The sequence below is a fragment of the Pituophis catenifer genome, unplaced genomic scaffold (assembly GCF_029215685.1).
Source record: "Pituophis catenifer annectens isolate HBS135680 unplaced genomic scaffold, rPitCat1.0.hap2 SCAF_2, whole genome shotgun sequence".
Lineage (NCBI taxonomy): Eukaryota > Metazoa > Chordata > Lepidosauria > Squamata > Colubridae > Pituophis > Pituophis catenifer.
The window spans coordinates 24,971,796-24,992,197 of NW_027256882.1; the positions used below are offsets into that span (position 1 = coordinate 24,971,796).

The 20,402-nt window shown below is 44.2% G+C and overlaps 1 protein-coding gene across 1 annotated transcript in view; it reads right to left on the reverse strand.

Moving 5' to 3' along the window:
• LOC139311841 (zinc finger protein 2-like) overlaps positions 1-11,516 on the reverse strand; it is a 30,661-nt gene extending 19,145 nt beyond the window's left edge. Inside the window, exons 1-4 of the mRNA XM_070936363.1 lie at positions 11,449-11,516; positions 5,926-6,005; positions 2,495-2,695; positions 119-141 (exon numbers count right to left, since the gene is read on the reverse strand). Coding sequence (XP_070792464.1) covers positions 119-141; positions 2,495-2,695; positions 5,926-5,964 — 263 coding nt within the window. The 5' untranslated portion in view covers positions 5,965-6,005; positions 11,449-11,516. The remainder of the gene's footprint in view (positions 1-118; positions 142-2,494; positions 2,696-5,925; positions 6,006-11,448) is intronic.
• Between the last annotated feature and the right edge of the window lie 8,886 nt (positions 11,517-20,402).

Sequence of the window (20,402 nt, forward strand, 5' to 3'; positions counted from 1 at the left end):
AAATGCAATTAAAAGCAGATGAATATAATCAATGCAAATTACCCGACAAAAGAATGAAGGAATCATTCCGAGGTCAACCTAATGAATAAAACACACTGAAACAATTGTATAAACGTACCCTTTGGTTGGTTTTCTGAGGCTCTGCAGCAAAAAAAAAGAAAGAAAGGAAGAAAACAGAAAGAAATATGTATCAGGCATGATAGTCTTCTGGGAATAATTCAGATTCTTTTCTTCTGTAACCATTTCCCCATAAAAAACATAAACAACATTAACAAGGAACCTGGATAGCTCAACAGACTAAAAGCCTGTTATTAACATTCAGCTGTCTGCAATTATTGCATGTTCAAATCTCGCCAGGCTCAAGGTTGACTCAGCCTTCCATCCTTTCTAAGGTAGGTAAATTGAGGACCCAGATTGTGGGGGCAATAAGCTGACTTTGTATAAAAATATACAAAAGTATGAAGGCTATTGCTTAACGCACTGTAAGCCGCCCTGAGTCTCCGGAGAAGGGCGGCATATAAATCTAATTTAAAAAAAAAAATCATTTTCTTAAGTAAAAGTGAAAAGTTGATACAAACGTAGAACTGGTTTTAATTAAAGCGACCACCGAGCAATATGATTATTTTATTTATTTATTTATTTATTTATTTATTTATTTATTTATTTTTCAAACTTCTATACCGCCCTTCTCCTTTCGGACTCAGGGCGGTGAACAGCCAAGATAAAAAACATTTATACATAAAAGTTAAAAATAGATTTAAAATAATTAAATAAATTTGGCCTGTAATTTAAAACGTATCAATTTAAAATCCATATCAAATTTTAAAACCAACCATAAAATCAGGACAGTCCGGCTAACTGAAAAAAATAGGTTTTAAGGGCCCGACGAAAAGTCCGGAGGTTGGAGATCACTCGTATCTCTGGGGGTAGATTGTTCCAAAGGGTAGGTGCCACCACAGAGAAGGCTCTCCCCCTGGGGGTCGCTAGCCGACATAGTCTGGCCGACGGCACCCTGAGGAGGCCCTCTCTGTGGCAGCGAACTGGCCGGTGGGAGGCAATTGGTGGCCTTATTATTCCCATAATTTAATGAATTAATCCAATAATTCCTGACAACGCTCCTCTCAACTTGCTTTGATTAGTAGACATATATAGGTAGTCCTCGACTTACGACCACAAAGGAGCCTTATGACCTTTCTTGCCACAGTTCTTCAGTGAATCACTGCAGTTGTTAAGTGAGTAATGACACTGTTGTTAAGTGGATCTGGCTTCCCCATTGACTTTGCATGTCAGAAGGTCACAAAAGAGGATCACATAACCCTGGGACAGTGGTGAAATGTAAAATTTGTTACTAACGATTCTGTGGGTGTGGCTTGGGGGGAATGTAATGTGACTGGGTGGGTGTGGCCAATTTTTTTTTTAACTTTTAAAAGCATTTTTTCTACAACCTCTTTGGCTGAAGAGGTTGTAAAAAAATGCTTTTAAAAGCCTCTGACGATCCCAGCTGAGTTGCCTGATTGTCAGAAGCTTTTGTTTTCTTTTAAAAGCATTTTTTCGGCTGAAGAAAAAATGCTTTTAAAAGTTTTTAAAAAAGTCTCTGATGATCGCACGGCTCAGCTGGGCATGGGGGGGGGGGCGCAGGGATTTTTGCTACCGGTTCTCCGAACCACACGCCATCATCGCTACCAGATTGGGTGATCCGGTCCGAGCCGGGAGCATTTCACCCCTGCCTGGGACACTGTAACCATCATAAATATGAGTCAGTTGCCAAGCATCCGAATTTTACTCATGAGACCATGGGTATGCTACAATGGTCATAAGTGTGAAAAACAGTCCTAAGTCATTTTTTCAATGCCATGGTAACTTTGAATGATCACTAAATGAACTGGTGTAAGTCGAGGACTATCTGTCAGCGTGACTCTACTTTAGGTCTTTGAAGTGAGACACAGGGGCTAAATGCTGTCTCTTAAGGGTTATTTTGAAGGAGCCATTTTTGTAAGTAGCTGAGAGGTCCTTGACTTACAACCCTTCATTTAGTGACTGTTTGAAGTTACAACAGCATGAAGAGAGTGACTTATGACCATTTTTCACACTTATGACGGTTGCAGCATCATGGTCACATAATCAAACTTTGGACACCTTGCAAATGGTTCATATTTATGACAGTTGCAGTATCCTGGGGTCATGCAATCCCCTTTTGCGACCATCTGACAAGCACAAAGTCAACAGGGAAGCTGCACTCACTTAACAACCGTGTGACATAACTTTTAAGAACTGGAGGGATTCACTCAACAACTATGGAAGGAAAGGTCACAAAACGGGGCAAAACTCACTTAACAGCTGTCTCGCTTAGCAACAGAAATTTGGGGCTCAACTGTGGTCGTAAGTTGAGGACTGCCTGTATACGTTGAGAAGCAGCAAGTGGATCTTTTCGAGTCGAAATCAAGAAGGCCCAAAATCACATTTCATTTTGGAAAGCGGGGTTTTAATTTCCCACCTTTGACAGAGGCTCCTTTTCTCCTTTCTCCCAGGCGGCTCCGTCATGGCCATTTCTTGAAAGGTACTCATCTCTCCTCGCGATGATGTCCTTCTCCAGCTCTTCCAACTGCCTTAACAAGAGCTCTTCTTGATCTCGGAGAAATCTTTGCAGCTCTTTCCATTCCCAGACAATAGTCTCCCGCTCCGATTCAGTCTTTTTCTGTAAGGTCACAACGGAAAAACATTGCGTTACTCTATTCTCAGCTAGGCTTTCTAGGCCGAGGAAGGGAGGGTCTGTTGTGGTCCGCCAGCAGCCCGTGGAGCAAGCAGCGGAGTCGGACAGTGAGGAGGCTGGGGAGGACGATGGGCCAGTCCTTGAGTCTGGGGAAGGCCCAGACGAGGGCTCTGCGTCAGAAGCAGAGATGGGCCCAGGGCCATCTGGGAGTGATGTGCGGACTCCGAAGCCTCCAGAGTCGGACAGCGAGAGGCAGAGGAACAGGAGGAGCCTGTTCCTAGTGCACACATGCGCAGAGCTGGCAGAAGGCAAGAGCAGCTAAAGCAGAAAGGACGACTCGGGAGTAAGGCCATGAGATGATTGGCCCCTCCCATAAGGCTTAAAAGAGCAGCAAAGGCTCTTGGGCACTTTGTAGGAAAGCAACGTTGCTAAATCTGTTTTCCAGTCGGCGTCCCTTGTTTCTGAACTTCGTGGGGCTTTGCCAAGGCAGGCCTTTGGCAGGGTGCCAAAGAAGATAAAATTTTGTGATAAGCCCGAAGGACTTGTTTTGGAATTAATGTGGACTAAGCTGGGAATGAAGTAATTCTCATCTGTTATAATAAAATAGTTTTGTTTGAGAATAATTGTGTTTTGTAAGTGAGCTTAGGTCACAACAGGGTCTCTCATCTGAGGGTCTTAGCCCACCTTAGCGAAGGTGAGCTCTCGTATACAGGAAAAAAGAAAAATGTTCAAAGGGGTGGGGGAAGAAAATTCTAAAGGTCTAAAGACCTTTTTATTTCACCAGGCGGGCCTGGCCTAATTTTCTCCCTCTTTTATAAAAGAATTTTTAATTTTTAATATTTTTTAGTATTTTATATATTCAAATTTTAAAATTGGTTTTAAATTGATTGGGGTTTTAATTTGTCTGGGCCAAAACTATTTAATTTGATTTTAATTCTGCTTTTTAAATTTTGTATGTATGGATTTTATTGTTGGCTGTTCACCGCCTTGAGTCCTTCGGGAGTAGGGCGGTATATAAATCAAATAAAAGTAAAGTAAAGCAAAAGTAAAGAAAATGATTGTGAGAGGAATCTTGGAGTCCTAACAGACACTGAATTCAGTCCTAAAAAAATGTGGCACGGAACCAGTAGGATTGCCTGCTTTACATGACTGCAGGCAGATGCTAGATTTCTGCCTTCACAGGTTCCAAAATTTTTCTGAGTTTCATTCTGAAATGGTGAAGCCCCCTACCATATCTTAGAAGAAGGGCCAACTGATACAGGTAGTCCTTGACTTACAACCCTTTGTTTAGTGACTGTTCAAAAAATATTTTTGTAAATGAAGACCACAGCTTCATCCAACGAAGACAGAAGAAACAGGCTTCCATCTTTGTAACAAACGAACAGGCAGACAGCTTGATGTACAATTTAAGGGAAATCAAGTCAATTGTAACATTATTGCATCTTAAATATCTTGGGTCACTCTGAACAGGACACTTTGCTATAAAAAAAAACACTTGAAGATCTCTGCCAAACTGAGAAGCAGAAATAACATCCTGCATAAACGATGCAGCATTAGGTGGGGTTCAACAACAGACACACTGCGGGTGTCTGCACTTAACCTGGTTTACCCTCAGCAGGGTATTGTGTCCCAGTGTAGCTTAATAGCCCGTAACAAGTAAAACTGACGCACAATTGTATGAATCAATGCACATTGTTAGTGGGACAATTTGATCTACTCCCCCATACTGGTTGCCTGTTCTGAGGTATATATATTCGACTAGCTGGACGCCCGTGCTTTGCTACGAAACTATGTGCTCAGGCTTGATAAATTGACACTTGCAGCCTGAAACTTAAAGTAGAATGTGTAACGCCGTAGCATCAGAGTGTGTTAATATAATGCAACTGGCAGTTGGAACAGAGAGGGATGGGGAGTAGAATGTCCCAGCCCTCAGCATCCATCGGTATTCATCTGGCTAGCATCCTGTCAGCGTGTGAGAGAGTTGAGGTGTGTTTGGAAACTCAAACAGTATTTGCTGTGTGAGCAAGAAGGAGACTGGACGTGGCTTAGCTCAACTGTTCTGTAGTAAAGCTACTTGCTGCTGTGAAAGTAAAACTGAAACTCCTCTCCTCTGCTTGTGTTTTCCATTTGGAACAGATTTCTTTTGAGGTGGGGAGGGGGAGTAGAACTCCTTAGCATCAGAGCGTGTTAATAATAATATAAGAAATACTAATCATCTGATGGTCATTTCGAAAAATCCTTTCTTAGTGAGCACCTAGAAGTCAAGAGGAACATACGTGGCAAATTTCAAGTTTGTAGGCTTTACGGTTCTGGAGATTTCGTGATTAATGTGTGAGTGGGTTTTTGCTTTTATATATATAGATAGAAAATTGCCCCCCCCCCACAACCAGTGGTGGGTTGCTCCCGTTCGCACTGGTTCACAAGAACCGGTAGTAAAAATTTGTAGTAGTTCAGAGAACCGGTAATAACATTGGCTGGCCACGCCCCTGAACGGGTCCCCAGCTCAGTCACCACTCGCTTACCCCACCCACTTCATCAGAGGCTTTTTTTTTTTTTTACTTTTAAAAGCATTTTTTCTACAACCTCTTCGGCCGAAAAAATGCTTTTAAGTAAAAAAAAAAAGCCTCTGATGATTGCGCGGCTCAGCTGGGATCGTCAGAGGCTTTTAAAAGCATTTTTTCTACAACCTCTTCAGCTGAAGAGGTTGTAGGAAAAAAATGCCTTTAAAAAACTCTAGCGATCCCAGATGAGTTGCCTGATCATCAGAGGCTTCTAAAAGCATTTTTTTCTGCAACCTCTTAAGGTTTTAAAATGCTTTTAAAAGTTAAAAAAAAAAAGTTGACCACACCCACCATCACATTACCCCCATCAAGCCACGCCCACAAAATAAGCCACACCCACAGAACCGGTAGTAAAAAAATTTAGAACCCACCCCTGGCCCCAACCCTACTCCAATGTTGAAGCTTTTTCTGTATCTTGGAAAAACCACCTGGATTTGACCAGCCCCTTGTGGTATGGACAATACTAAACCATACTGGCACCTCCAGACCCCATCTTTTGAATGCAGTTCCTGCAGGATCTCCAACTTGGTTTTTATCCACCTCGTAGCAAATTTTGGACAAATAGCCATTTCTAAGGCCAGCCTTGAAATGAGAAAGTTGTAAAAAATTCAAAGAAGCGAAGTCCAAAATTCACAATGCTACAGTAGATCTTACCAGCAAATCCTCACTTTTCCTTAGGTAAGGGAGTTTCATTTCTCTGCTCTTTTTCACATTCTCTTGCAGCACTTGAGTATCTAGGATGAAACGCGAAAAAGGTTAAAGAACTTTCGCATAGTCCAATTGAATTCTCTTCTTAAAATAACTATTTTAAAAGGAAACCCTGAATCTTAGCTTCTGAAAAATTAAATATGAAGCCGGAGAACCTCTCTTCCAGGATTTTTAAGCCGTATGTATATAGAAGATATTAAAATATTCAGGTTTTGCTCGTTCGTGTGGATAATACCCTTAACTCAACAAGCCATCCTGAGTTTGAAAACTGTTTTTTGCTTGCAGGTAACACGCAACGTGTTCCAACAATCTGTGTTTGTTTTGTCATGTCCCTGTAACAGAATAACAGAGTTGGAAGGACCTTGGAGGTCTTCTAATAGACCAACCCCCTGCTCAGGTAAGAAACCCTTATACCTGTGATGGCGAACCTATGGCACGGGTGCCACAGGTGGCACACGGAGCCATATCTGAGGGCACACGAGCGTTGCCCTAGCTCAACTCCAGCACACATGTGCCCGCCGGCCAGATGATTTTTGGGCCTTCCGGGCCCACCAGAAGTTGGGAAATGGGCTGTTTTTAGCCTCCAGAAGGGTTGAGGAAGGCTGTTTTTGCCCTCCCCAGGCGCCTAGAAAGCCTCTGGAGCCTGGGGAGAGAGAAAAATGGGCCCACTGTGCCATCGCGTGCCAAAAGCGGGAGGAGCGCGGGGGGAGCACGTACACATGCGCGGGAGGGCGGGACACAAGTGGGCATTGAATTATGGGTGTGGGCACGCAAGCGCACGATCCCCCCACTCTCCCCCCACTTTTGGCACACGACGGCAAAAAGGTTAGCCATCACTGCCTTATACCATTGCAGACAAATGGTTATCCAATCTCTTCTTAAAAGCTTCCACAGTTGGGAGCGCCCACAATTTCTGGAGGGAAGTCGTTGCACTGATCAATTCTAACTTCAGGAAATTTCTCCTTATTTCTAGGTTGCTTCTCTCTTTGATTAGTTTCCATCCATTGTTTCTTGTCCTGCTTTGGAGAATAGATTAATAGATCCCTCTTCTTTGTGGCAATCCTTGAGATACTGGAAGACTGCTACCATGTCTCACCCCTAATCCGAGGTGGTATTCAACCGGTTCACACCGGTTTGCACGAACCGTTGCCAGAAATTTGGCCAAGTCCACTGAACCGATAGTGATGGCCGGCTGGCCACGCCCCTAAACCAGTCTCCCAGTCACCGCTTGCTCGCCCCACCTGCCCTATTCGTTGCCATATTCTTTGCACACGCGCATCCCATTGCCATGCAAATCCCAATGGGATGCCCATGCGCAAAGAACATGGCGGCAATGGCAGCAGCTTTTTCCATGACTTCTGGTACTTTTTGGCGGCCTGCAGCCAGCTGCCGCCTCTTTGAGTGCCACTTTGACCAATCAGTGTGGCAATGAGAGTGGTCAGGTGATTCCTGGGAGGAACTGGAATCAACTGGATACCTAGTGATCGATTTAAATAGGGGCAGCTCATTCCTTCTGCTCTGGTGCCTTGGAAAATGCCCTCCCTGGCTGCTTTGCTTGAAGAATGGAAAACATAAGACATCAGAATGGCGATTTGGCCTCCCTTAAAAAGTGGGTTTAGGATTCTACATTTGGAAGTTTCCCAGGGAATCTCATGAAGCTACTCCACCTTTCACACCCTGTTTTTTTTCTCTCTCTGCTGGATCACTTCCCCCCCCCCCAGAGTCACAGTGCTATGAAATACCTATAGATAAGAAGACGTTGTGGAGATCAAGAACCGTAAATGCAAGAGGCAAAGTTGAGGAGATCAAGAGAAGCTGAATAACCATAGTTAGAAAAAAAAAAAAGAAAAGAAAAAAGAAAGTAAATATATGTGTCTCAGGATAATCTTGCAGGATCCAATCTGAGTCAAGCTATTCTCCAAAACACCTGAGGGTAGGACAAGAAGCAATGGATGGAAGCTAATCAAGGAGAGAAGCAACTTAGAACTAAGGAGAAATTTCCTAGCAGTTAGAACAATTAATCAGTGGAACAACTTGCCTCCAGAAGTTGTAAACACACTAACACCAGAGGTTTTTAAGAAGATGTTGGAGTTGGTCACCCAAGGTTTATTCTTCCAAGCTTTTGGACTTGGTTCTGGAGCCCATCATGAGGGAACTTCGGTCTTTCCAGAATATGTACACTGGGATGTTCTGCCCTAATCAACAACTAAAATCTTTACACAACTAGGAATTATATAAATACAAATTTTAGTTGTTGATTAGGGTATAAAACAACGCTTAGAACAGTCCAAGGCATATATTTTGGAGAGAGAGTAGTTCTCCGATGATGGGCTCCAGCATGAACCCAAAAGCTTGGAAGAATAAACCCTCAGTGACCGATTCAGATTAGATCTTGCAGAAAAAAAAAGAAAGCTGATTAGTTTGGCCTTTATCCAGATTTAACAGGGATTCTTCCTGCGTCCGTAAATCACCAAACAGATGAGGTCCTGATTTTTACTTTTAAATGTTGTCCCAGAAAGCTGGGTTCGCATCTGGTGTGCCACGCCCAATGAAACACACACCGATCGCAAAGAGTTTATTCTGCGCAGGAAAAGGACACAGGGGGATCAATCCCAATAGGCCTAGCGCCAAAGCCGTTCCTTCAACAATACGGCTTTTATAGTTAATTCTCCATAAGCCCACCTTAAACCAACCCCGTTTAGGGTATCCTACCACCTTATCCATGTTACCCAATGTCAGCCAATATTGCTTAGCCAGCATCAGCAATACAGGTAGTCCTTGGCGTAAGACTACAACCAAGCCCAAAATTTCCATTGCTAAGTGAGATTTGTTCTTTATTAAGTGAGTTTTGTCCCGTTTTACGGCCTTTCTTGCCCCAGCTGTTAAGCGAATCACTGCAGTTGTGTTAGTAACACGGTTGTTAAGTGAACTGGGCTTTCCCATGACCTTTGCGTGTCAGAAGGTGACTGCGAGACACAGCCAACCGTCATAAATGTGAGTCAGTTGCCAAGCATCTGAATTTAGATCACGCGACCCTGGGGATGCTGCAATGGCCACAAGTCACTTTTTTCAGTGCTCTTGTAACTTTTGGATGAACTGTTGTAAGTCGAGGACTAACGATATCTAGCATCAATCAGCACATTAGTCCCAGTAACAATTAGCACATCATACCATATTTAGTACATTGTCCCCAAGTTCCTCTCTTCCCCAGCTGTTGCCTTGTCCTATATGTTTGGGGTTTTAGTTGAACAAGCATTTTTGATCTCTTTTGCTTTGAGAACCATTCTTGATCATTTCTGCATGCTAGCAGATTACTAAGTATCAAGGCCTAGCTGCTTCTAAATTTTAACTTCTTCTCCCCTTTACATAAGGTAAAGGTAAAGGTTCCCCTCGCACATATGTGCTAGTCGTTCCCGACTCTAGGGGTCGGTGCTCGTCTCCGTTTCAAAGCCGAAGAGCCAGCGTTGTCCGAAGACATATGTCTCCGTGGTCATGTGGCTAGCATGACTAAATGCCAAAGGCGCACGGAACGCTGTTACCTTTCCACCAAAAGTGGTCCCTGTTTTTTTATTTGCATTTTTTACGTGCTTTCAAACTACTACGTTGGCAGAAGCTGGGACAAGTAACAGGAGCTCACCCCGTTATGCAGCACTAGGGATTCGAACCGCTGAACTGCCGACCTTTTGATCGCCACTGAGCCACCGCATCCTCCTTTACATAGCAGGTCTACAAATAATTATAACCTTTACCTTTCCCATCACTATTTAAAAACAACAAAAACCCATCCTATATTACAAATCAACCCAACATCTAATCATAACATGTACAAATATGTTTTTTTTTTTTTTAAAAAAAGAATGGTCAATAGGTTAGGCTAAACATATTTATCTTCGAATCCCTCTGTTAACCATCTGTTATTGTATTTAACACGTAGAAAGTCCACAAATGCCTTCCAGTCTCTTATAAAATTGCCTAGTTCTAATGTTTTCTCTTTTTATTTTCAGCTTCCTGCCAGGATGGATTCTATGTATATGTAATCTTAAATTTATTTGATACTTGATACTCATTTTTTCCCCTTTTTTGTACACCAATTTTTTTCTTTTTCATCGTTAGTGATGGATTTTGTTTTGTTTTGTTTTTTATTTTTTATGATAAACAAAATAAATATATTTAACACATTTTAACTTGTTAATATGAAGATATTAGAGGATGGGGCTTTTAGTTCTTCCTTCATAAACACTGAAAATATTTAGCAACCAAATCTTTCTTTTCCCTCTGTTCCCATGAGATTGCTTTTGTTGCTATTTGACTGGATGCCGCCAGATCAGTCTTGTTAATTTTGGTGCAAGAATTACATCAGCAGCTGGAACAGCTGGCAAAGGTTTTCCCCTCCTGGGCTTCTGTTTTTTTAAATAAGTCTTACCAATAACTCACACTTCACTATCACTCCGATTGATGGTTCGACCCTTTGATTTTATGGCGTCAACATATTTTGACGAGAGTTAAATGATTTCTATAAAGGACTCTAGAGATACTGTTACAGCATAGAAATTGTTACTACTTTGCAACAGGTTCTGTGCTATAATAAAATCAGATCCCTTTCTGGAAATCATCTAGCTTTCCCCTCTTTTCATAACTTCTAAATTATAATATCAAATCCACGAAATATTTGCCAGAGAGATGGTTATTACATTTGCACCCATGTTTTATGGAAGAAGGGAAAGTGGAGAATGATATTTTTAAAAAAGTGATTTTAGAGGAAGGAAAAAAAACACCAATTATACAGTGTGGAAAATTATGCATAGCTGTTAGCAGTTTGTAAAACATTGCTTCAGTATAAAGAAGATATTCTTGCACTACTAATCTGATTAATGCACATGGGCTATAGCGTGAATTATCAAAGCTTATTGCATAAATCATAAATCAGCTACATGTGTACAGTTCATTAAACTTAAATGATGGATTAGTACAATATATGAACTGACCTGTAATATAAGAAGTCTTGGACTGTGCTTTATTTAATAGAAGTGCTATTCAATCTCCTTTTTTGTTTGTTTGTTTGTTTGCTTGTTTGGTAAATCCAAATTAGCCACAAAAATATTTATGTAAAACACAAAGAGCTTTTTCCTTGGCAAGCAATCAACTCTCAGGTTACAACAGGAACACATGGAGATATCTATTACCCGGAGACAGCCCCGCTTATCAGAACAAGAGCCATCTTAAGGACTAGAAACTTCTTTGTTTTTTTTAAAAAAAAACAACAGATCATGCTTTGATTTCCATCCTTCGAATTTAAAAAAAAAGAGAGATCTTTCTAAGAGCCGTTCAGATGCTCAAACTGCATCACCTTCGATTTTCTGATCAGGAATAATTTTGGAAATAATGCTGCAACCTGTTTGGATGGAGCCACAAAAAAAAAGAGGCGCGGTTTTTAAAAAGAAAGCAAAAGAGAGAGAGAGAGAAAAATACCTGTTTCTGTGTCTCTTCCCTCCACGATGGGATGCAGCAGCAGCAACAACCGCTGCTCACTTTCACAATGGAAACAGGTAACTGGCAGCAAATACCGGATGCAGCTTGCAAACTCCTTGCAAACCTGGCATGCATCTCAGCAGAGGCACCATAGAGGAGAGGGAGACAGAGAGGACCAAACAATGATGTGGGGTGTGTTTTTTTTTTTTATTCCGCCCCCTGGAGGCCGGAGGGAAAGCTGAACCAATATCCTAAAGGTGCCTTTTTTTTTTTCTTTTTCCAAGAGATAACTAGAGTTTCTGGTTTCTTTGAAGTCGTTTCGCTTCTCATCCAAGAAGCTTCTTCGGCTCTGACTGGATGGTGGGGAATGGAAGGATTTATACTCCCTGCAGACAACTGGTCATTTGTGTCAGGGGTTCTAAAATTTTTTTACTACCGGTTCTGTGGGCGTGGCTTATTTTGTGGGCGTGGCTTGGTGGGTGGTAATGTGACTGGGTGGGCGTGGCCAATTTTTTTTTACTTTTAAAAGCATTTTTTCTACAACCTTAAGAAGTTACAGGAAAAAAATGCTTTTAAAAGCCTCTGAGGATCAGGCAATTCAACTGAGATCGCCAGAGGCTTTTAAAGGCATTTTTTCCCTACAACCTCTTAGGCCCGTGATGGCGAACCTATGGCACGGGTGCCACAGGTGGCACGCGGAGCCATATCGCACGCAAGCTTAGCTCCGACACGTATGCATGCGCCAGCCAGCTGGTTTTCGGGCCTTCTGGGCCCACCAGAAGTCAGGAAACACACAGTTTCCGGCCTCCGGAGGGCCTCAGGGGTGGGTGGGTGGGGAAGGCTGTTTTTGCCCTCCCCAGGCTCCTAGAAAGACTCTGGCCTAGGAAGAGCAAAAAATGGGCCTACCGAGCCCATTGTGCCATCACGTGCCAAAAGTGGGGAGGGGCAGGGCGCATAGAATTATGGATGTGGGCACACGTGCGTGTGACCCCACCACGCTCCCCCCGCTTTTGGCACGCAATGGCAAAAAGGTGAACCATCACTGTCTTAGGCTGAAGAGGTTGCAGAAAAAAAATCCTTTTAAAAGCTTCTGGCGAGCCGCGCGATCATCAGAGGCTTTTTTTTTTACTTTTAAAAGCATTTTTTCGGCCAAAGAGGTTGTAGAAAAAATGCTTTTAAAAGTAAAAAAAAAAAAAAAGCCTCTGATGAGGTGGGTGGGGTAAGTGAGCGGCGACCGGGCCGGGGACCGGTTTGGGGGCATAGCCAGCCAATGTTATTACTGGTTCTCCGAACTACTACAAATTTTTACTACAGTGGTTCTTGCGAACCGATGCAAACCGGGAGCAACCCACCATTGATTTGTGTTCTTTTAGGGACTCATTAAGGCCATTTGGAGGGTTTATCTGTATCCTCAGGGTCACCTGAGTTGTGCAAATGGGTGTGGAGCCTTCTTGGAACTGTTGAAAGGACTGTGTTGCAGACTGGAGATAGAGGATGTCTATCCCTCCCCCCTCTGTTGAGAACAGGCTTGTTCGATTTTGACATAGATGGCCACTTTGACTCCTCTTTTAAGCCAGCGGTCCTCTTTGTCCAAAATGTGGACTTTGCTGTCTTCAAAAGGGTGGCCTGTGTCTTTTAAATGCATAAAGACCTCAATTTCTCATGGATGCTCTAAACAGGTAGTCCTCAACTTACAACAGAGGTGGGTTTCAGCAGGTTCTGGAGAACCGGTAGCGGAAATTTTGAGTAGTTCGGAGAACCAGTAGTAAAAATTCTGACTGGCCCCGCCCCCATCTATTCTCTGCCTCCCAAGTCCCAGCTGAGGAGGAAATGGGGATTTTGCAGTAACCTTCCCCTGGAGTCGGGGGAGGGGGAATGGAGATTTTACAGTATCCTTCCCCTGCCACGCCCACCAAGCCACACCCACAGAACCAGTAGTTAAAATTTTTGAAACCCACCACTGACTTACAACACTTCATTTAGTGACCGTTCAAAGTTACCACGGCACTGAAAAAAATGTCTTATGACCATTTTTCACATTTACAACCATTGCAGCATCCCCATTAATGTAGGTAAATGCAGATCCAGCTGGATGATCACTGAAGGGCCCTCTTTATTCATAGTATTGTAAGAAAGGAAATGCGCTTGTTTGAGGGAAGCCAATTAACCAGTTGAAAGGCAGAGAATTCCTTTGAAGTAGAAACATTCACAAGAGGGGTCCCTCAGTTGCCAGAGATAGAGATATTTGTTTGAAGGTTAAAACAGATCAAAGGATGACCACATGTAATATCAACAAGAGATAATTTGAATCTATGCTTCAGTAATTGGCAAAAAGAATTATGACTGTGGGCAAAGAATAATATGAAACTTGGTAATTGGGAAGTGTCAATTAAATATGACAAATGTATATGACCACATAAACTGCTGAGTTAACAGAATCCTTTGTCTTAGAAGAGTATAAAAACCATTGTACCTAATTTCTGTCTTTGTTCAACGCTTCATATACAGAGCTTTGAACCTATTGCGCAATATACAATGTCTCTGGCTAACCCTGAAAAGTTGTGTTGGTCTTATTAAATCCACAACACTGTGGTCAGGTGATCAAAATTCAGACGCTTGGCAACTGACTCATATTTATGACGGTTGCAGTGTCCCGGGATCACGTGATCAGCTTTTCTGACCTTCTGACCAGCAGAGTCAATTGGGGAAAGCAGGATTTACTTAATATCCATCTTACAACTTTAACAACTGCAGGGATTCACTTAACAACTATGGCAAAAAAAAAATCGCAAATGGAGTGAAACGCAGTTAACAACTGTCTCGCTTAACAACGGAAATGTCGGGCTCAGTTGTGGTCGTGAGTCGAGGGCCACCTGTAGTAGCTTATGGAATATGGCATCTCCATACACAAAGCAATACATCTCAACTTCGATGCAGTTAGTCCACAATTTGCGACAACTAAGCCCAAAATTTCTGTTGCTGAATGAGGTAGTTGTTAAGTGAATTGTGTCTTATTTTAAGACCTTTTTTTTTTGCCGCAGTTGTTAAGTGAATCACTGCACTTATTACATGAATCATACAGTAGTTCAGTGAATAAGGCTTTCCTCATGGACTTTGTTTTTTGGAAGCTGTCTGGGAAGGTTACCAACGGTGATGATATGACCCCAAGTTGCAGAAACTGTCATATATACACGTCAGTTGTCAGGCACTCAAATTTCAGACATGTAACCATGGGGATGCTGCAACAGTCGTAAGTGTGAAAACTGGCCATAAGTAATTTTTTTCAGTACAGTCGTAACTTTGAATGGTCACTAAAGAAATGGTTGTAAATTGAGAACTATTTGTAATAGCCTTGATACCCTGCTAGTGAACATTCAGGGATCTATAGTCAGTCACTGTTTGGAGTATTGAGGTTGATGTCCCACAGGTTGACAGTTTATTTAACCTGAAATACACTTATCAGCTCAGCTCCTAATTTCATTGGGTTTCAGCACATGCTTTAGCACAATGCACGATTTACCTTTGTGGGAGTTTTAACGCTCACCATGGACTTGTGCAAATAGGATTCTGGGATGGATAATATTACACAGAGCTACAGAGCTTTTAACAAATGTCTTTGCCAAACGCAAGGCTGCAGGTTCTTCATATGAAATGTGAAAGAAAGAAAGAAAGAAGGAAAAAAGAAAAAGAAGGGAAGGAAGGAAGGAAGGAAAAGGCATGAGTGAGAAAAAGAAAGAAAGACAGAAAAAGAAAAAAGGAAGGAGAGAAAAGGAAGGAAGGAGGAAAGAAAGAAAGAAGGAAGGAAGGAAGAAAAGGAATGAATGAGAGAAAAAAAGAAAAGGAAGGAGAGAAAGGAAGGAAGGAGGAAAGAAAGAAAGAAAAAAGGAAGGAAGGAAGGAAGAAAAGGAATGAATGAGAGAAAGAAAAAAAGAAAAGGAAGGAGAGAAAGAAAGGAAGGAGGAAAGAAAGAAAGAAAAAAGGAAGGAAGGAAGGAAGAAAAGGAATGAATGAGAGAAAGAAAAAAGAAAAGGAAGGAAGGAGGAAAGAAAGAAAGAAAAAAGGAAGGAAGGAAGGAAGGAAGAAAAGGAATGAATGAGAGAAAGAAAAAAGAAAAGGAAGGAGAGAAAGGAAGGAAGGAAAGAGGAAGGAAAGAAAGAAAGAAAGAAAAAGAAAAGAACGAAGGAAAGAAAGAAAGGAAGGAAAGAAAGAAAATCTCCCTTAACATTCAATCTTTCCTCTGTTCCACTTCATTTAAACCTCCCCATCCTTTCCAGCTCAAAAAAGATAAGGAGGCCCCTCCTCAAGAAGCCTTCCCTGGACCCGGCTGAATTAGCCAACTATCGTCCAGTCTCCAACCTTCGTTTTGTGGCGAAGGTTGTTGAGAGCGTGGTGGCACGACAACTTCCCCGGCACCTGGATGAAGCTATCTATCTAGACCCGTACCAGTCGGGCTTCAGGCAGGGGTACAGCACTGAAACGGCATTGGTCGCGTTGGTGGATGATCTCTGGAGGGCTCGGGACAGGGGCTGCTCCTCTGTCCTAGTCCTATTAGACCTCTCGGCGGCTTTTGATACCATCGACCATGGTATCATGCTGCAGCGGTTGAGGGGGTTAGGAATAGGGGGCACCGTTTTGCGGTGGTTCTCCTCCTTCCTCTCCGACCGCTCGCAGTTTGTGTTGGCAGGGGGACAGAGGTCGACCTCGAGGCATCTCGCATGGGGAGTGCCACAAGGGTCGGTCCTCTCGCCTCTCCTGTTCAACATTTATGTGAAGCCGCTGGGTGAGATCATCCGTGGTTTCGGGGTGAAGTGTCATCTGTACGCTGACGATACTCAGCTGTACATCTCCACCCCAGACCACCCCAACGATGCCCTTGATGTGATGTCCCGCTGCCTGGAGGCCGTGCGGGCCTGGATGGGGAGGAACAGGCTCAGACTCAACCCCTCCAAGACCGAGTGGCTGTGGCTTCCGGCGCCCCGATATGGTCAGCAGGTGCCATCGCTGACTATTGGGGGTGAATCTTTGCCCCCCACAGAGAGGGCTCGCAATCTGGGTGTCCTCCTGGATGCACGGCTGTCTTTAGAAGAGCATATGACGGCCGTGGCCAGGGGGGCCTTTTATCAGGTTCGCCTGATTCGCCAGTTGCAGCCCTTTCTGGATCGGGACGCCTTGCGCACGGTCACTCACGCCCTTGTCACCTCCCGGTTGGACTATTGTAATGCTCTCTACATGGGGCTCCCCTTGAAGAGCACTCGGAGGCTCCAACTGGTCCAGAATGCGGCCGCGCGGGTGGTTATGGGTGCAACCCGTTGTGCCCATGTGACACCCCTCCTGCGCGAGCTGCACTGGCTCCCAGTGGTCTTCCGGGTGCGATTCAAGGTGTTGGTTACCACCTTTAAAGCGCTCCATGGCATAGGACCCGGGTACCTTCGAGACCGACTTCTGCCACCAATAGCCTCCCACCGACCAGTTCGCTCCCACAGAGAGGGTCTCCTCCGGGTGCCATCAGCCAAGTTATGTCGGCTGGTGACACCCAGGGGGAGGGCCTTCTCTGTGGGAGCTCCAGCCCTGTGGAATGAATTGCCCCCCGAAATACGAAAGATTTCCGACCTCCGGGTGTTTCGCTGCGCTCTGAAGACCCTGTTGTTCCGCCAGGCAGGGCTATTAACATAATGTTTTAAATTGGGGTATTTTAAATTTCTGGGATTTTAATTGGAGCCTAATTATTTAATGATTTTAAATTTTAATTGTTGTCGTGTTTTTTGTGTTTTTAAATAGGCTGTACACCGCCCTGAGTCCTTCGGGAGAAGGGCGGTATAGAAATAAAATTATTATTATTATTATTATTATTATAAGAATTACATTACATAAAGGGAAAAAACCTGACAAAAGGATTGAAATTGGCCCAAAGGTGCCAGCCTGTTCAGGAGAACATTCCATTCAGGGTGCCGGTTTTTTCCACCCATTAATTAAGAAAAGAACCTTTCCTTTATGAGATAATCACTTCTATTTTATATTCTAATTACACAGGAAATAAACTACACCTGGCCAGAGTGTCTGGCCCTAGAGTGTCGCCTTTTTAAACAACCAGCCAATTACCTTTTCTAAAAATTCTTAAATTTCACGGGCTTTCAAAGAACAAAGGAACTAAACCTAAGGAAATTTGACTCTCGTCACCATCTCCGATAGCTGATCCGGCACTTTGCCTATATTGTGCTCTCGGAAATAACGTTCTCTTCTGCTTTGAGCAACTGCCTTTATTGGGCATTCTTTCAAATAAACCCGCCTGGGAAACGGATACGATTTTCCTTCCAATCTGATGGCCAGACTGTGAATTGGCCCAGTCAAATGCTGAGTTTGGTTTTCCCTGGTGCAAAGTAGCCAATTATCGCACAAGGCGGGAAACTGCAACTTGTTTAGTCTGCACAGCGCAAAGAGGTGCGTTGTCGGGATTACATCACCAATTGAGAGCCCCCAATACATAGCATAGTGCTTATACACTTTTGGGAAGCCAAGGAACATGATCATTAACAGCAGTAGGCAAGAAGAAATAAAATATTCACAGCCTTGATAGAGGATGGTCCTCCCAGAAGGTGGTTCGTTACTAAAATACCATGTTTTCCCCAAAATACAACCTACTCAGAAAGTAAGTCCTAGCTTGATTTTCACATGTGCGCCCAATATAAGCCCTACCCCCAAAATAAGCCCTAATTAAGACCCCGCCCACTCCAGGGTGTTGTGGTCCGCCAGCAGCCGGTGGAGTTGGCAGCAGAGTCGGACAGTGAGGAGGCTGGGGAGGAACATGGGCCAGTCCTGGAGCCCCAGATGAGGGCTCTGCATCGGAGGCAGAGATGGGGCCAGGACCATCTGGGAGTGATGCGCGGACTCCGGAGCCTCCAGAGTTGGACAGCAGAGAGGCAGAGGAACAAGAGAAGCCTGTTCCTAGTGCGCGCATGCACAGAGCTGCCAGAAGGCACGAACAGTTAAAACAAAAGGGACGACTCGGGAGTAAGGCCTGGAGATTATTGGCCCCTCCCACAAGGCTTAAAAGAGGACCAAAGGCTCGTGGACACTTTGCAGGAAGGCAACGTTGTTAATTCTGTTCCTAGTCAGTATCTCTGCTTGAATCTGGAATCTGTGTGGCTTTGCCAAGTAGGTTTTTGGCAGAGTGTAAAGGAAGATAAAGGTTGGTGATTATCCCGAAGGACTTTTTGCAATTAATTGCAATTCAGCTGTGAATGAATGTAATTCACAGCTGTTGCAATAAAATTGGTTTTTGGGACAACTCACGTGTTTTAATGACTTAGGAAGCCTAGGTCACAACACAGGGTGCATGGCTGAAAATTAAGCTAGGGTGAGGATGTAGTGGCAGCCAGGCCTGACACCCCTTGGCCCATTTCTTCTGTACCTAGCAAGGCTTTCCTGAAGGCCTCTGTAGCTGATAACAGAGCTCTGGATCAACCTGCAGATCGCTAGCTTGATCCACTGAATGAAGACCCAGTCCTTTGCAGCTCATGGGGAGCAGCTGCTTGCTCTCCCAGCAACCTCTGGTGCTATGCAAATGCAACCAGTGCCTCCTGATATAGACTGCAAATTCCCCGTGGTTGATTGTCTCTGCACACAAGAGGCAGACTCAATGTTTTTTCCATCACAGGTTTGGTATGACGGTATATCGAAATCTTATTTCACCACTTCTAGCTGTAAGCCCTGGAGATTCGGAGAGTTTCTGTATTGATTTCTGCTTGCTGGTGTTTTATGTCATCTACAATGTTATGAACAGCACAGAATAACAGTTGGAAGGGACCTCAGAGGTCTTCTAGTCCAGTGGTCCCCAACCTTTTTATCGCCGCGGACCAATCAGCCTTTGATAATTTTACCGTGGCCCGCTGAGCGCGCGCAGGGGTGGGGGCTTTGGGCCACACGTGCGTACCTGCGCGGGGCTGTCTTCCCTGGAGCCTTTGCGCACGGCCCAGGAGCTTTTGCGCACGGCCCAGGAGCTTTTGCGCACGGCCCAGGAGCCTTTGCGCTGCAGCGTTCATGTCCCCCGGCCGCTGTGCGGCCCGGTGCCAGGTACTCCACGGCCCGGCACTGGTCCGCGGACCGGGGGTTGGGGACCACTGTTCTAGTCCAACCCGCTGCTTAAGCAGGAAACTCCATATACCATTTTTATCAGGTCCACCTGATTCGCCAGTTGTGTCCCTTTCTAGATCGGGACTCGTTAAATAAAGTCACTCATGCCCTCGTTACTTCCCGCCTGGACTACTGCAATGCTCTTTACATGGAGCTCCCCTTGAGGAGCACCCGGAGGCTCCAGCTGGTCCAGAACGCGGCTGCGCGGGTGGTTATGGGAGCGGCATGGCGCTCCCATGTGACCCCCCTCCTGCGCGAGCTGCACTGGCTCCCGGTGGTCTTCCGGGTGCGCTTCAAGGTTTTGGTTACCACCTTTAGAGCGCTCCATGGCATCGGACCGGGGTATTTACGAGACCGCCTTCTGCTACCAATAGCCTCTCACCGACCAGTACGCTCCCATAGAGAGGGGCTTCTCAGGGTGCCGTCGGCCAAACAGTGTCGACTGGCGGTCCCCAGGGGGAGAGCCTTCTCTGTGGGGGCACCTACCATCTGGAACGAACTCCCCCCCCAGAGATACGGAGGATCCCGGATCTGCGCATGTTTCGTCGTGCTCTCAAAACTTTTTTATTTCAGCAGGCTGGCCTGGCCTAACTCTCCTCTTTAAAATTTTTAATTTGTTTGATTTTATAAATTGGGTGTTTTAATCTGTGTTTCGGCCAAAATATTTAATAATTTTAAGGGACTTTTAATGTTTGTATTATCTGTATTTTATCTTGGCTGTTCACCACCCTGAGTCCTCCGGGAGTAGGTCGGTATAGAAATTTGATTAATAAATAAATTAATAAATAAATAAATAAACAAATGGTTGTCCAATCTCTTCTTAA